Source organism: Cheilinus undulatus, linkage group 2 (assembly GCF_018320785.1).
Source record: "Cheilinus undulatus linkage group 2, ASM1832078v1, whole genome shotgun sequence".
Taxonomy (NCBI): Eukaryota; Metazoa; Chordata; class Actinopteri; order Labriformes; family Labridae; genus Cheilinus; species Cheilinus undulatus.
Window position 1 is genome coordinate 27695513 of NC_054866.1, and position 16120 is coordinate 27711632.

Below are 16120 nucleotides of genomic sequence, written 5' to 3' on the forward strand. Positions count from 1 at the left end.
TCCATGACTTTTTAGTCATGTTGCTAACAAACGAACAAACAAACCACCTGATCAAATAACCTCCTTGGCAGAGGTAATAAATCTTTAAAACTGATCATGTAGGTCAGATGGCCAATATGATCATCTCTCATTTTAACTAAAACCAATTCCCCCCTAGAAAACTGTCTCTCACACCCTTTATTTCCTTTTATATCCATTTCCTAATTTATGCTGGAATTGTTTTCGCTATATATTTGTTATTAAATCATCTATTTGAATGTGACCTAATTTCTGGGTTAAGCTTACATTCTACTAGGATTAACACTCTGTTTATCCATCTTTGTTTTATATAACTCTTTGATAAATAAAATAATGAAATGGATAATTTTACTGCAGCTGCAGCTTATGACTTGAAAATGAAAATTCTAAATTAAATACCTACAATCATTGACTGACATCAGATTGATGCTCAATCTTTGTAATCACACACTCACATGTTGACTCTTCTCATTAAGGAAAAGCACATTTCCGAAATACTGTAGCAGGCTACCTAGCCTGTGTGCGTTACAGACAGAGACGATGAAGTGTGTGCATATACTGTTTAAGGTGATTTTATATACTAATCCTATAACTTTATGTTGGAGTTAAAAAAAAAGACATCCACCAAGTGCAATGCTTGTCAGAAAATAAAAAAAGACTCATGACGTCAGAGCTTTGAGGGCTGGGGGGCTGCATGAAATTTACTTAAGGCAGCCACCTTATAATTTTATATACAGCAGAAACCCTGGTGTCTTGCCAAAGGTCTAGGGCTGAACCATTTTTTTTACTTCCTCTTCTTAATGTTTCTCAAGAAACAAGCAATAAATCATTGTATATTATAATGAACACAATATTTTTTGGATTAAATTTAGGCTAAAATTCTGAAAAATATCGAACTGTGATTATTCGAGGGAACTGTGAGGGACTATAAACTGTAATAAATGATATTATTGTGAGGGAATGATGATTCTATGTCTACTCATTTTTCAATAAGACACATAACACTTGAATGTTTGCATGATGTGTAGTGCATAGCATCTCTGCCTCAGAAATGGTATCAAATTGGTATTTTGACACACATGTTAGATGAATGAAATATTACATCTTTTGTGATTTAAAAATTGCAGTAGGTCATATTGGGATTTAATTTAAATGATAATTAATGGCCCTACCTTACTGAGGACACACCCTTTTTTCTCCCTTCTCTTATTTCTCATCTTTTCCCTTTCACATCAGCTACCCCCCCCCCACCCCCACCCTGTTTCTGAGAGACAGTCAGAGGATCTGTAGGCAGATCAAGCATAAAGGCAGATGGTGAGCACAGATATATAGAGAGAGATAAAGAGTGACGGAGAGACAGAGCAAGAGAATGAGAGGAGATGAGTCCACGGGCAGGCCGTGTTTAGTCAAGTGAAAGAGAAAAACGCTCATTCTAGCAGAGCCAGCTGAGCTCCAACACAACCAAACCTCTAAACAGGGTCAGTGCAGGGCTACTGAGGAAGCTGTGAGTTGTTTTTCTTACAGTTTTAAACATATAGAAAGTCTTCATTAGTTTATGCAATAGCAGGAAGGTTGCTAGGGGTTCTGGATAGAGGAGGTTGACTAAGTAAAAATCATGTTATAGTAGCAAGCATATTAATCCTTGACACATTTAAATATTGATATGGTAATAATTGGTAATAAAGCAGGAGTTTTATAAAGAACACAGGCTATCTTAGGTGTTTTATAGGCTTTTCTCTGTTGACAATGTGCAAAACTGACACAAACTCAATGGATATTGATTGCATTCCTCTTTAAGATCGATTTCCACAAAAGATAGTGAACAAACCACTGTACCTGACTGAGATAGGCTCACAATTAAATGCTGCACAATAAAATAGCACACATCTCGGAACAATAGTGGCCCAAAAAGTGTCTTCACTCTCCTACTTCACTCTCTCACACGCGTAATTGACCTAAAAACTGGGCTGTATCAGGAAGCTTAATTTAGACATTGCTTCAAGTTGTCCTATTTAAACCATCTCATCATTACTAATTAAATGGCTTTCCTCTTGCTGCACACATGCATGTGCACACTCACACAAACACATGCACATAGAAGAGCATACATAAAGGGCAGAGATCCAAGTTAAATCAAAACTGAACCTGTTTAGGAGGATGTATGTAGTCCTGATGGCGTCCCATGATGCTCGCTGAGTGCCTCCTCTGCATCATTCAGTTTGAAAATGGCCAAATCTAGATTCCTATAGATGTGATTCAAAGTGTTTTTTTCCCCTTTCTTGTGCCCTATAATCCCAGTCACGAGAGTCTCAATCCAACTTGCATTTGAATAATGTATCCCAGTGACAACTCCTCGCCCTCTCCTCTCCTCTGCCTTCCTTCTCTCTGCTCATCGTCACTCTTCGTCTCCCTCCCTCTGTCCTCTCACCCGCCCCTGACTCTGCATCTGCCAATTACAAATGTTCCCAGATGAGACGACCTACAGCGAACAGCAGAAATCACCTCTATTGGAAAAAATATCTAGTTGCCTGGAGACATGGGGACAAAGATCAAAGCGAGATGTCCGTGAACCATAAAACAGTCGTTTGGGGCTCAGTTGGCCATAGCCATACTACACCCACAACTTGTCAAGTGATTCCTGTGATAGCAGGTGATGCATGACAACCAAACAGCGTGTGACATGTGTTATCATAGCAGGGCTTTCTCCGCCAAGAACTTATTGATTCATCAAAGGTCTATTAGAGTGGAGAGGCAGTTACTTTTCAAAGCTGCAGCATCATTAACAGAATGGAGAACACAAAGGATAAAATCAATCCACTATGTATACAAAAAATAAAAATTACATATTTGCTAGAACATGTATGAATTAACGTGGTCAGTCTTACTTTGAAAAACAATTTTCAGTCAGTCAATAACAACACCTGTTATTAAATGACTTAATTTATGATCCCCCTGTAAAAAGGCACCATGCAACAATCTGGCAATACAAGGAGGTAATAAAAGCCATGTAGGGTGACAGGCACACCTGCTTTGAATTGATAAAAATGTAAACAAGACTTTCTCAAACTTCTGCTGCATTCCTTTCCCTTTAAATCAGGACTTTTTCCCCCAAACTAAGTCAAAGAAATTGTCAAGTTGATACATTTTGCATTGTGTTTCAGTGTTTCAAAGGGTTGCTTTCCAATCTTGCTAACCTTATCTTGTGCTGCTGCTAGCATGGTAGGGTCCTTGTTTTTTACCCCTCTTTATTACCTCTACATCACTTCCAAGGCTTTAAGCTTGGCTTGTATTACTGTCTTGAATTTATACCATTGGTAGCACTGCATACTTGTGCAATAGTGTGTCTGCGTCACTCAGCAATACTCTACTTAAACACCACTCTGACTAGTATGGCTTTTATGCCTGTTCCCGGTCCTGCTGACACACTTCCTGCTTATCTGTGTACAGGAAACTGTGGCAACTTGAACTGAGCATTTCGATGTTAGTGTTGGAGTTGATAAATAATGAGCAGAAGTTGATTATGCTGCTGTTATTATATGGACGGAAAGAAATTGAAGGAGGTGGAATATGAGGCTGCTGAATCTGTGAAAGCAGAAGATTGAGGATTTTTTACACTATTGTGAATGATATGTTTTTTTGCCTTCTAAAAATTAAAAAACTATTAGGAAGCTTTAGTCATTATTTTAAGACTAAGACTGTTATTTATGGAAACATAGTCAAGTTTTGGAAAGCACAGACATCAAAGAACACAAGTAAGCAATGTTAATTTTGGCAGCTGGTTTTAGTTTAGTTTAGTTTAGTTTAGTTTAGCTGGTTTTAATTTAGTTGATTGCAATGAATCAAGATCCACATTTAGTGTAATCATTTTTTTGTCGTGATTAATTGCATGCTTTATTTTCCCTTTTAATTCACTTTGGTTAAGGCATTTCAGCATTTTCCTGAAGCCACAGTGATGTAAAATACATTTACCACTGCTCCTTAATGGCTTATTTGACTTTTAAAATTTTACAGACAGCTCAGTGGACAAATCAAAGTCATCTGAACCTTTTTTAATGATTTCTTACTTTCGTTTGAACCCATAGCAAGTTCCTTTTTAAGTTAAAATTAAAATCTTTGACCTACCAACAGTCGATTACCCATAGTTTAAGGCTGTAGAAAATTGTTTAAAATGACACAAAAACAGTTAAAAGGAAAAATAGTGGAATTTTAAAATGTCATAAAAAGGGTGCAATTAATTGCAATTACCTCACAAATTCTGAGATGGATTGCAATCAAAGACGTGTATGTTTCTCCTCTCTGGTTATTTAGTGCAGATTGCTGCTCTGCATAACAGAGCTGCAGTGATAAACACAGTTTAACAAGAAACACTTTTGAATGAAGTAGAGTGACATTAGAACTGGAAGCTGCTGCAATCCTGTAGGTACTGTATATCTCATTTATGTTTTGTGCCTCATGACAGACCATGATAATTCTCAGCCATCAGCTGTGCATGCTGCTGCCCAAGCCCCCTGCTTGTACTCCATCAACCCCATCCCCTGACACCTGTAACATTGTGGTCCCACTAGACATTTCCAAGTCAAGTAGAAATCTACTCATCTCTGCACTCCTACATAGCTTACTTGTGATGTTGAACTGAGGATTCTGTTCAGTAAAAACCTGCATTCCACTGGAAAGTAAACCACCATTTTGGTTCTATGCAACAAGGTTGTTATAGTAAACTAAGATTAACTAAATAATTAAAACTAAAATTCAAAAATCATTTTGGTTTACTGAACGAAATAAAAACTAAGCTTCGCCAAAAAATGAAAATTAACTAAAACTGTTAAGTGCGCTTCCGAAACTGACTAAAATAAAATAAAAATGGAGACAAAACATCCTTAATTTTAGTCTTTGACACAACCATACTGACTGGCACCTACACACAAGTCTGGGGAGTGTAAAATTGCCTGATTTGATTGGTTAAGACTTCACACAGTGGTTGTTTATGTCTAGAGTTGTATTCAAACATCATTAATAAGAAAATAAAATGATAAGTGACGAGAAGCCTGTTTTAATATGTTTTTAAAAAATGTATTACGCTCACTCAGCCCCGACATCTATCCGTAAAAGACTAAAACTAAAAAAAACTAAACTAAAACAAAGCATTTTTGCAAAATAAAAACTAAGCTAAACCAACAAACCAGCAGTCAAAACTAATAAAAACTAAACAGAAATTAAACACAGAAAGTGAAAACGAAATAAAAATAAAAACTAATGAAAAATCCAAAACTATTTTTATAATGTTTTGTAAGTAGCTACACCTCAAACCAGTAGGGTCACTCTTTAACAGCTTTTTCTCTATCATTATATGAAAGTTATCCATGAAACCAAAACATTAGTTTCTCAGATCAACCTTATGGAGTCCTTATGAACTGAGTCCTCATTTCAAACAAGAATCAATGGAGGCAATGGAACTGAGCAGTGCATATTTATGCATTGTTTTGATATTGTTTTGATTGAGAGCAAACTGGTATAGGAAATTTTACTTACCATGCATTTACTTACAATACTTAAGATATAAAATCTTTACAGATATTCACTACTGGGCGCAAAGTTTTTAATCCGAACACAAATGTAAGTTATTTAATCCAAATCTGCAGTTTGAAAATATTCTACAATAATGAGTGTTATGTGTAGTACTGAGACAAGAGTGATGCCAAACACACACATTCATCCTCCCATTTCCACAGGATTGCACTAACCTGGGATCTGCTCAGAGCTCTCTTGTAGTCCCACTCTTGCTGGCACATCATCTGCAGATAAAAACACACAAACAGAAGCTTCTGTAAGATACCTGTCCACTTTAAACAGAAATATCTCAGCACAGAATGTCCTTTCTCTTCTTCTGTCCCTCCTCCCATCAAACTCCTCTCTCTGTCATCCCGTCTAAAAATAAAAGAGGAGCAGACGCTGCTCATGATGAAGAAGAAGAGGAAAAGAACACATCGGCCTTAATGCTGGAGGGCTGATCTGCATACGGCTCCCGTGCATCGTTTCCCTCTTACTGTCTGCTTCCTTTTATGATTACCACTTTTGTTCAGTGGAAGAAAACTGTAATTTAATTTCACAGTCACACCGTGAGTTTTAAAGTTTCCAGGGGCAAATTTAACAGACTACAGGTTCACCCTTTTCTCTTGCTTCAAAGATTCTCAGTTAAATTTCTCACAAAGTTGTAACAGATTGTCAGAACAGATATGAATATCCCAAATCATACATCATTTTTCTTTTATAAAATGTCATATGAATATATTCTTATCCAGGCACAAATTAAATGAAGGGGGATAAAAGAAGAACTGAGAGTGATAGCAGAACTGTGATTTAATGAACTAATAACCAGTGTCTAACCAAGTGCCAATCTTATAAGATGAGGACAATGCAGAAGTAGAAAATGTGAAACTCCTCAAAAGTCCACTTCAGGCTGTGTGCAAAAACAAAGGAACCCCATGGAGGGAGTAACATGTCAAAATGCACATTTTACAGCACAGATAAACATGATTAATGTTGGGTTAAAAAATGGCACAAGTCCCAAAGCTCACTTCTATGTTGGTCAAAACTGCGCAGGACATTAATTCTTTAATATGTTAAATTTAAATGTTGATTATATTAAAGCAAACAGTTACACATATATTTACACCATTTGGGATGGCACTAATATCCCCTACAAGGGGTGCTTTGAAGCTACAGTCCTACCTGCTCTACTGCCTTACAGTGGCTTTGGCTTCAATACATCTCTTAAGAAACCAGTTTGTGACATCACAGAAACTACATCAATGTTTTACACAGCTGATGTACCCGATAGGGGCCTATTTAAGATATTCAAGTAAAAGCATGATGCTTGTGCCCTACTAAAAGGATAAGCACTCAGTGAAGAGATCCCTAAACCCAGTTAGGCCCTTAATTTTGCCCCCCACATGTCAACTGTGCAGACTGATGAGCAACAAGAAGTCAGAGTCCAGAGCCCCCCCAATCAATGCTAGATCACTGGTCACCATGCCAACAAGGCGAAATTCTGTGTCTACCACCTACCACCAGGCCTGCCCACAGAAATGTCTGGGCCCCTGAAAAACCTAGTAAATGGGCCCTTCTCAGTTGTGGATTGTTGATAATATCAATGCATGTTTGTTGGATCAGTAGCGAAGCTGAAAAGTGTTTCAAGCTGTTAACAGGTTCTGATGTTGAAGTTATTAATTTGTGCCACATTTTTACCACTTTTCCGCACTGTTCCCTCATTGATGCCATTTTTTTTCCACTTTTAACCCATTTTTGCCACTTTTTTTTGCAACTTGCTGCTCTTTAACCCCTACTTTATTTGGCCATTTTTTTCAACATCTTTGTCACTTTACACCCGTACTTGATATTTTTTGTTCCATTTGCCACTTTTAACCCCTTTCCACATTGCCCATATTTGCATTGTAGGAATTAATTTATGCCACTTTTATCTCATTTGTGCCTCTTTTAACCCATGTTTGCCACTTTTTAACCCCTTTCCACCTCTTTTATCTAGCCATTTTTGCAACATCTTTACTACTTTAAACCCATTTTTTCCACTCTATAAACCCTTTTTACCACTGTTCCTGCCAATTTTGCCACCTCTAAACCAGTTAGGCCACTTCTGACCCATTTTTGCAGTCATTCAATTGTTTAGTCCATCTTAATTTGAACAAAAAAACATTACATCGGCCTCCATAGCAGTTGAACGTCTTCCCTCTTGAAGTTGTGTCAGTATCAGCCTCAAAAGGATCCATGTCAGTAAGGCTAAACTTAAATCTAAACATGCTGAATGTGAAAATGTCAAACATGTCGCACTTAAATTTTGATGACCTTTAAAATGTAAAGTGTTCCCAATATCATAATAACATCTGACAGTGGAGTTTAATTTAGACACAGTGGGATCACAGTTTTGGTCCACAGAATGTTCTTCTCCGTTTTAACCCTGACTGTGTGATCTGCACAGACGAAGATAGTTTATTTTTGTGTTTTAATTATGATCTGTTTTGCAGTGTAAATTTAAAACAGTTTAAATTAATTACCAGGCTAAATTGTTATCCAGGCTGATTTATTTGCCATCTTGAGATAAAGAAAAAACTGCCAACAATCATTAAAAGTCAAAGTGGTGTCTTTGATTAATGGAAGCTGCTTTACCCACAAACTGCAGCATTGACATCTACAATGAATTTAACTGTCTTTTTTTGCTATAGATAATCCAAATGGGGAACAATAGCATATGCTCCAGTAGAAAGCACAAAGTTGTACGTACATTATCAACCTCATTCAAGGAGGCAAGTGGTTCATTCACGATCTTGGAGAAAAGGACCGCGCTCCCCACAATCTAACAGTAACATGGCTACGTCTCTGACGGGTGGAGCCTGTCAATACCTGCAAAATTCTGCTATCTACTGTGATTAAGTTCATGGTCGTGGATAAAGTGGGCAGTAACTGTTGAGATCTGTGTCTAAAAAAAGCAGGCATCTCCTGCAAATACGTCCCCCGCCACCAGACTGACTGAAGATTCATTTGTAGCCAGGTTTCAACTTGGCAGAGGGCAGTATGCACAACACAAAATGTTAATTTAAGTAGTAAGATGTCAGTAATGTTGAGATTTGGACTCTAACTGATAGAGACACACATCGGCTTTCAGTGAAAAAAAGGAGTCTGGGGATTTAGTTACTCTTTAAGCTGCATATGCACAATGAACAGAAGTATTTGTATGGAAGACTAAAGGGCCAAAATGAAATATATAAATATATAATTAATTAAATAATTAAATGTGTCACCAATTATTTAATATTGGAACTAAATCAACAAATATATAAATAAATATATAATTATTCAATTAATTAAATGCATGTGTTATTAAATAATTAAATCATTAATCAAATGTGTCATTAATTATTTAAAATTGGTAATATATAAATAAATAAATAAATAATTTATGGAATACATAAATAATTAAATAAATGTTTAAATAATTATATAAAATGTTCATTCATTCTATGTAAAAACACATCTGCTTATTCAACTATCTATTTAATAATTTCATGGTTCCTGCTCCAGCAGTGCATCATGAAATAATTTCATCCTCTCCCATCAAACTCAGTGGGCGGGACTAATGCTGATCGAGTCACAAACCATTGCTTTGGTCTGCAGGGTTGCCAGACTAGGAGGTTTCCCGCCAAACAAAGAAACAAACAAACATGGCAGCAATCACTTAGGATCTGCATGAGCTCTCCCGTGAGTTGATAACAGATATTGTTGTCCTGGCAGAGAATGTTGATGCTGGAATTTCAGACCCTGACCATGTGGCTAGCAAAGCAGAGGGATTTATTGAAATTCTTGGAGTTATTTCCGCTCTCTCTGACCAAGATATTGACCAAAGAGTGTTCGCAAACTTAGAAGTTCTTCATCGCTTCTCCTGTACTGGGCCGCAACACACACAGACCAGGACGCCTGGCTTTTGACATACCCACTGCCTTTCTAGAGCATCATCATGTCAATAAGATTGTCCTCTTCGAAACTCCAAACCTCTCAGTAATTTCACTTGCTGGAAGCCCACACCGGACATGATGCTATAGACCAGCAGTGGGTATGTCAAAAGCCGTAATTAATGATGAATTTCGACAGGTAAGTAAAGCTCCTGTTCATCATTTAACTTAATGTATTGTTAAACTTGTAACTGATGTTAGCGTGGCCGGTGGCCTTGATTGTTTTGTGATTAGCTGTAGCTAGCATGCTACTGTAGCCGCATTTCGCTTGCTGCTCAATTAATGTTGTTTTTTTTTGTTATTAGCCATTAGCCGCGGCTAGCAGCCTTTAGCTAGCTAACGTTACTCAAACGTGTTGTTTTCTCTTAAAGTTGCAGAGTGAAGCAGAGAAAAGTCGACCTGCAACTAAACAGAAGAAGCAAGCACAGCCAACTCTACCTCATGTGTTTGACAAGCAACGAAAATATGACCCCAAGTCACCAGAAGCTGTGAAACTAAACAGAGCTGTGGCAGAGTACATCTGTGAGGATCAGGTTCCTATTTACACAGTGGAGCAACCTGGGTGCATATTTTTACTATTGTTAATTTTAGATTTTTGGATTATTTGCACTAAGTTAAAAGAATAATACCTCAGCCTTAAAATATTGTCAAATTGTGTTAAATTTGGGTTATTTATTTTGCATTTATTTGCACTAAGTGAAAACAATGTGATTGTCTTTTTTTTTCATTTTCTGATTGTCATCTTTTATCCCTGCAGTATTGAGTATCAAATATTTTCCTGGGTTAAAAGCTTTAATGCTTGCTAGCAGATTTTACATTCAGAAACACATACATTGTTGTCTTTCTCTTTTTTGCAACATCAAAGTAATAAATGATTTACACATTGAACTGACTGCAAAATGTGATGAATGCTTGCAATAAAAAAGGGTTGTTTGAATAAATCCTCATTTTTGCTGTGATTGTGTGTTGTTTCTGTGTGCTGCTCTTGCTGTCACTGTGTGTAGGCTGACGTATAAAATGGCATTAAATGAGCTGACCTGACAGTGCGACTGTCATCCACTGGAGATGACTTTGCATCTTGAATGGCAGATGAGATAATCTGCCTAATACAGCGGATTCATGTTTTATGTGAGCTCCTCGGGATGAGAGGGAGGTTGTTTGGGAGAATAAAAGCACTGTAATGCTGAATCACACTGAACTCCATGATCATGTAAAACATTGAAGCATGGTCTTGAATTAAACCAGTCAGTAAATGAACCATGGTATACAAAAGAAATGATTCTCCTTTTTTCTGTCACAAATTTCAGCTTCTATCATTTACCCAGTCTATCAGATCCTCTCCTGTGCTCTGCTGTCCTTTGACAACCTCCATTACAGCTCAAATACACTCCTCATGTCAGGTCTATAAGAGGCAAGGGAATCACACAGGTTCTAATGCAATTCTGAGTCACATAATCTTTGACAGCTCCATCATTCAGTCTTAAGCAGAGTGCTGCTAATTTCATTCATGCAAATACAAGGAAAGCTACACACTGCTGCATCATAGAATTAGTGGTCATGTGCAAAAGAGGATGATACATCTAGACATACACACCTGAGTTGTACTTTCACATTCACACATGAGCCCTCTGCAGACTGCAGGGGGAACTGTTATTGTTGACATAGCTGGTGTCAGGGGTGTTTTTGGAGTATGCAAAAGATAGATTTGTTCACAGGGAAGGACCTTGATGTAGGTCAAATTATTTCACATTTGGCACATTTTAGCACAATTGGGACATTGGCTAGACAAATTTGACATTTTTTGTATATCTAATAATGTTCAAAATTCAAATCAGGCTGATTCCCAGCATGCACTGGACCGAAAATAAGTCTGCACCCTTGACAGCCAAGTCAGACAAGCACAACAAGACATGCAAATCCACAGTAATCTAAAGAAAAAACATCATCAATTGTGACAAATCATCCTTTGTCCTAAATTAAAGTTACTTTTTGAATACCCAAATTTTAATTTATAATATTATAAACAACGGGAATAGTAAATAAGTAATGTAGATAAAGATGATTACTAGGTTCAAGTCTAGTGCTGCATGCTTTCTTCAATCTCATTATAATAACAAGATAAATCCAGAACCAAATGTTCAAATGTTGTGACCCACTTCTTATAAAAACAACTGCATGAAAGCTAAAAATAAAAAATAATAAATTTCTTCAGCTGTCCCCTTAGGTTTAAAGAAAACAACCATTTCTTTCATTGAAAAGAAAATGTTATTTTAATCAGCACAAGTAGGCTACATGCAAATACTATGTGTCTGTGTCTAACTGTGCATGTTGTGATGTCCTACGCTAAAGCCATGTAACGGCCAAAGAGATAAATGACACACTTCTGCGCACACATACACTCACTCGTGCACACCCAGGCTCAAGAACAGCCAAATGTGCATGCATGCACCCACATACACACATAATGTACGTGCAAACCTTTGCACACAAGCTCTTCTTTGTTTGTCACGACTCAGACACTCGAGTCCTGAAAATCCACCAGGCCAGACCAAATCCCCTACTGACCAGCAAATGTTCTCACTAGATCACAGCTGAGGCAGGAAAAGACACAAAAGCCATATATGGAGGGAGAGAGTGAGTGATGAAGATGGATCAAATTCTAAAGGACAACAGTGTACAGTAGATAGAGAAATACTAAACAAAGCTTTTTAATTCCTTCTCTGAAAATCCAGATCAGATAAAGGGCCAGCAGGTCAGACATTTCATTTTCATTGTAAACCAGTAAAGCTAGAAACTAACTCACAACTGGCCAAATCTTTGCAAACAATTATTTTAATAATCATGACTTCTGTAGATCTATTGTAGGCAACATCATTTCATTATAGTTAGCAATAACACATTATGATCATTACATTTAATTGAAAATATCAAACGGAGGTTTAACTTTAATCTTTGCTAGACCACACAGATGTATCAAAACTCATTTAGTCTGAATTCATCAATCAATCTGGGTTAGCTTGCATGCAAGTGGGCAACAGAAGGCACATCAGCTACATTTGCAACTTGTTGGCTTTAGTTTTCTTGGATGCATATTGATCTGGTGTTTCAACATTACTGGGTAAATGGATCAGACTATTTGCTGAAACAATCCCCATCTAAATAACTTACAGAAGCTTAACTAAGGATGTTCCCCGGCGTCCTTTTCCCTATTCAGCTAAATGCCCATTCAAATTGCGTTTAGCCGACCAGTCTTTAGAGGAGAAAATGCATAGAAAACAGTCAATTTCATCACAGGGTCATTGTGTCAGAGGGTCTGATGTGAGTCTGATATGTGGTGTAGAGCATGGCTAATTTAAGCAGCTGGCTCCGCCAGCCTTCTTTGGAGATTAATACCACACAACCCTCAACAGCAAAAATACAACTTTACTTTCATTTTCTAGTAAATGAAAACTGCCATACCACACTGTTCCTATGATATGCTAACCACTAAGCTTCTTAAATTTGCAACTGGCGAAGCGCAAGGGAGTGGCAGGAGGCTTCATTTGGCTCAAGTCTATTAAAAATGATAGGCAGTTAGTTTGACTGATTTATAAATCTTGCACAGGCTAATTTAATTTTAACAGTTTAACAGGATAAGCGCATGCATCCCTAGTTTAATGTCTGTTACTGGAAAATATTTTTAACTTAAAGAGTAACTAGACTCTCAGGTCACTTCTTTCAAATGAAAACTCATGTATACATGGAATTAGTACTGTTGATCAGTTAGGGTCCATGGGGTATAGCAACTGCCCTCTGCAGGTTGGAACTGTCTGCTGCAACTGATTTTTTTTTAAACTTCTACTGGCTGATCAGGTGCTAAGTGTCATATGTGGTGCCATCTGTTGCCACCACAGAGCTCAACAGTTTCCATCGATACCTTTTCTTGACTGGTACCTTCACCTGTAGCAGCTGACAACCGAAGTTCATGGATCCACCAATCAAGACATTTCTGTGACACTCTAGGATTGTGGGTAATGTAGTGCTTTTGACTGAGATTACAAATAAACCTTGTGTTTCTTAAAACAAGGTTGATAAAATACAAACTTGTGTCTTCTACATGACCATTGTTTCACACTAAGGCAGCTCATGGTAAGCCTTACTTTAAAGGTTATGACATAAATAAGTAAATGGTCAATAAGCAAGAAGGAGAGAGTGGGTGTGTCTTATCCCCTCTCTAACATCCCTTTCCATGATGTTCTAAAGGCATTTTTTTAATTCCAGGGTAGATGCTCCTCAGCTGAAACTCTGGGGTTTTGATGAAATCCCAGATGCAAATTTTGACCAATGATAAAGGCAGTCAACTTTTGTCCAATGTTATTTTGCACAAAGCATTTTTATCAATATTAGCAGACTATTTTTTTGCATAATTTCCTTTAAAATGTCATCCAGTTACATGTACCTAAGGGTTACCTACACAATTATGAACTGTAATGAAATAATGCCATTTCAGAGAAGATGTACTTTTGTCTTAATCATGCCCTTTGAATGCATCCCATTATGGCATAATGTTAGTTATTTACCCAGAATCTTACAAATCTGTATCACTGCATAACATATGTTGGAAGAGTAGTATTGCACCTCAACCATGTTTTGTCGTTTTTCTTGTTGTGTTGTTAAAGCAGACAGTTTCTGTAATGCCTCAGCATATTTTTATACACGGACTGGCTCACAGTGACCCCAGGAATCACAGTTTACCCACTCAACAGAGCTGACTTGGCAAGAAGACTTGGCAAAGCTGGCCGTGTATGCATAGTTTGCCTGTGTGTTCATGTTTTTGTGAGACAGAGAGAGCAAGAGCAAGAGAGAGAGAGAGAGAGAGGGAGAGAGAGATGGGACTCCTGGGCCGGATAATGAGGATTCACCCACATACACACACACACACACAGACAGTCAAATTAGACATGCACTCATCCCCACCATCACTCCAAACTGTGTTAGCGCCGCTCACTGACGCTAATTGTTTCCAATCAGTCTATCAGGGGTCCTGTTGATGCACCATGAAACCAGACCACACCAGCAATTGCGTATTGATCTCATTACATGCTAACGTCACTCTGTCAAGCATGTGTTTGGGTGTTTGCGTGCACGTGGCATGGACCGACACATTTGTCAGGCTTTGACAACCAAAACAAAAACTGGAACTTTTATAACTAGAAAAGCACTCGGAGAGTGCAGACCTCCGCCATTAGCCCCATCTCCCAATAGTACAGAATACTATAAAATATTCCTGGATCCAGACGGTGATCCGGATCACTCCCAAAATCTAATCAGTTCTTCCTTATGCCATGTGTGACAGTTCCTGAAAATTTCATCAAAATCCATCCATAACTTTTTGAGTTATGCTGCTAACAAACAATCTAACAAACCCTGCCGATCACATAACACCTTGGTGGAGGTAATAAATAAAGCTTTGAGCATGTAACCAATGTAAAACATCAAGTATGGCTAGTTATTAAGATAAGGCAGCTATGCTTGCAGCTACAGGTAGTACTAAGTCCCGGTTTTGAACATCCTCTGTCCTAATTTCCATCAATTGGAAAGCTACCAAAGCAATGCACTATGCTTGCAACACTAATTTGTCAATGTTAATCAATGTTTTTGCCAAAAACATTGCTGTTTTTAACAATAGATAAACATTACCGGTGCATGGTGTCACATAGGCTAGCCTAAAATCCCTAAGAAGAAGAAAAACAGTTTGCATGCATCAGCGAGATCAAACTTATTATAGAACTGTATAAATTATTCTATCTTAACATTAAATTTCAGTAAGGACCACATTCTTAACAAACACACATGATTTGCAGTTATAAATATTTTTCATTATGAACAATTATAAATCTACTTATTGTCATTATTTATTTTTGAAGGTTTTGCAATTCTGGGATCCCCCTGCCCTTCCACATGCCTACATGGAAAGCATCAAGCAGGAATAGCACACGTTCCTGCCTTTCCTGTGCCTACAACGAAAGTCTGAGGCAGGGAGTGAAGCAGCAAAAAAAAAAAAAAAAAAAAAAAAAAAAAAACAGAGCAGAGCACACATCAATGACAGCAGAACGACATTGATTAAGTCAGAAGCAGAATAAAGGAGGAGCTGGGGTGGAGGACTGTTGCAATAAGCAACTTGCAGAGGGAGCAGCAAAGCATATCTCAATTATGTGGCCGCACTTGACTATTGGGCCTGACTGAGCTAATGCTACATGTTCAACTTTTATAAAGTTTTGGTTAATCTTGGGAGACATGTTTTTTTGTTTGTTTGTTTTTTTTTATCTGAAGCATTTTATATGCAGTGGAAAGGTGCATTGAGAAAAAATAAGATTGCACTACGAGTTCAACTTTTGGGTCTGTGATAAAAAGTGTTACCATTTAGAGGTTTGAAAACACAGTCACCCTCTGCTAATGTAACCCAGTCTATGCATTTATCAGATAAAATAGTTAAAAGTGTTTCTGAAGCCCACTGATTTCAGAAACATCAGCCAACACTCAGGTCTACATACAAGCAAAAGCACTGAAAAGGTAACAATGGCATCAAAACATCCCAAGTG

General features: G+C 37.6%; 1 protein-coding gene across 1 annotated transcript in view; it reads right to left on the reverse strand.

The window, feature by feature from the left end:
• The window catches only part of LOC121516136 (cGMP-inhibited 3',5'-cyclic phosphodiesterase A-like), an 89392-nt gene that overhangs the window by 38308 nt on the left and 34964 nt on the right, over positions 1-16120 (reverse strand). Inside the window, exon 2 of the mRNA XM_041797240.1 lies at positions 5760-5810. Within this exon, the coding sequence (XP_041653174.1) occupies positions 5760-5810 (51 nt within the window). The remainder of the gene's footprint in view (positions 1-5759; positions 5811-16120) is intronic.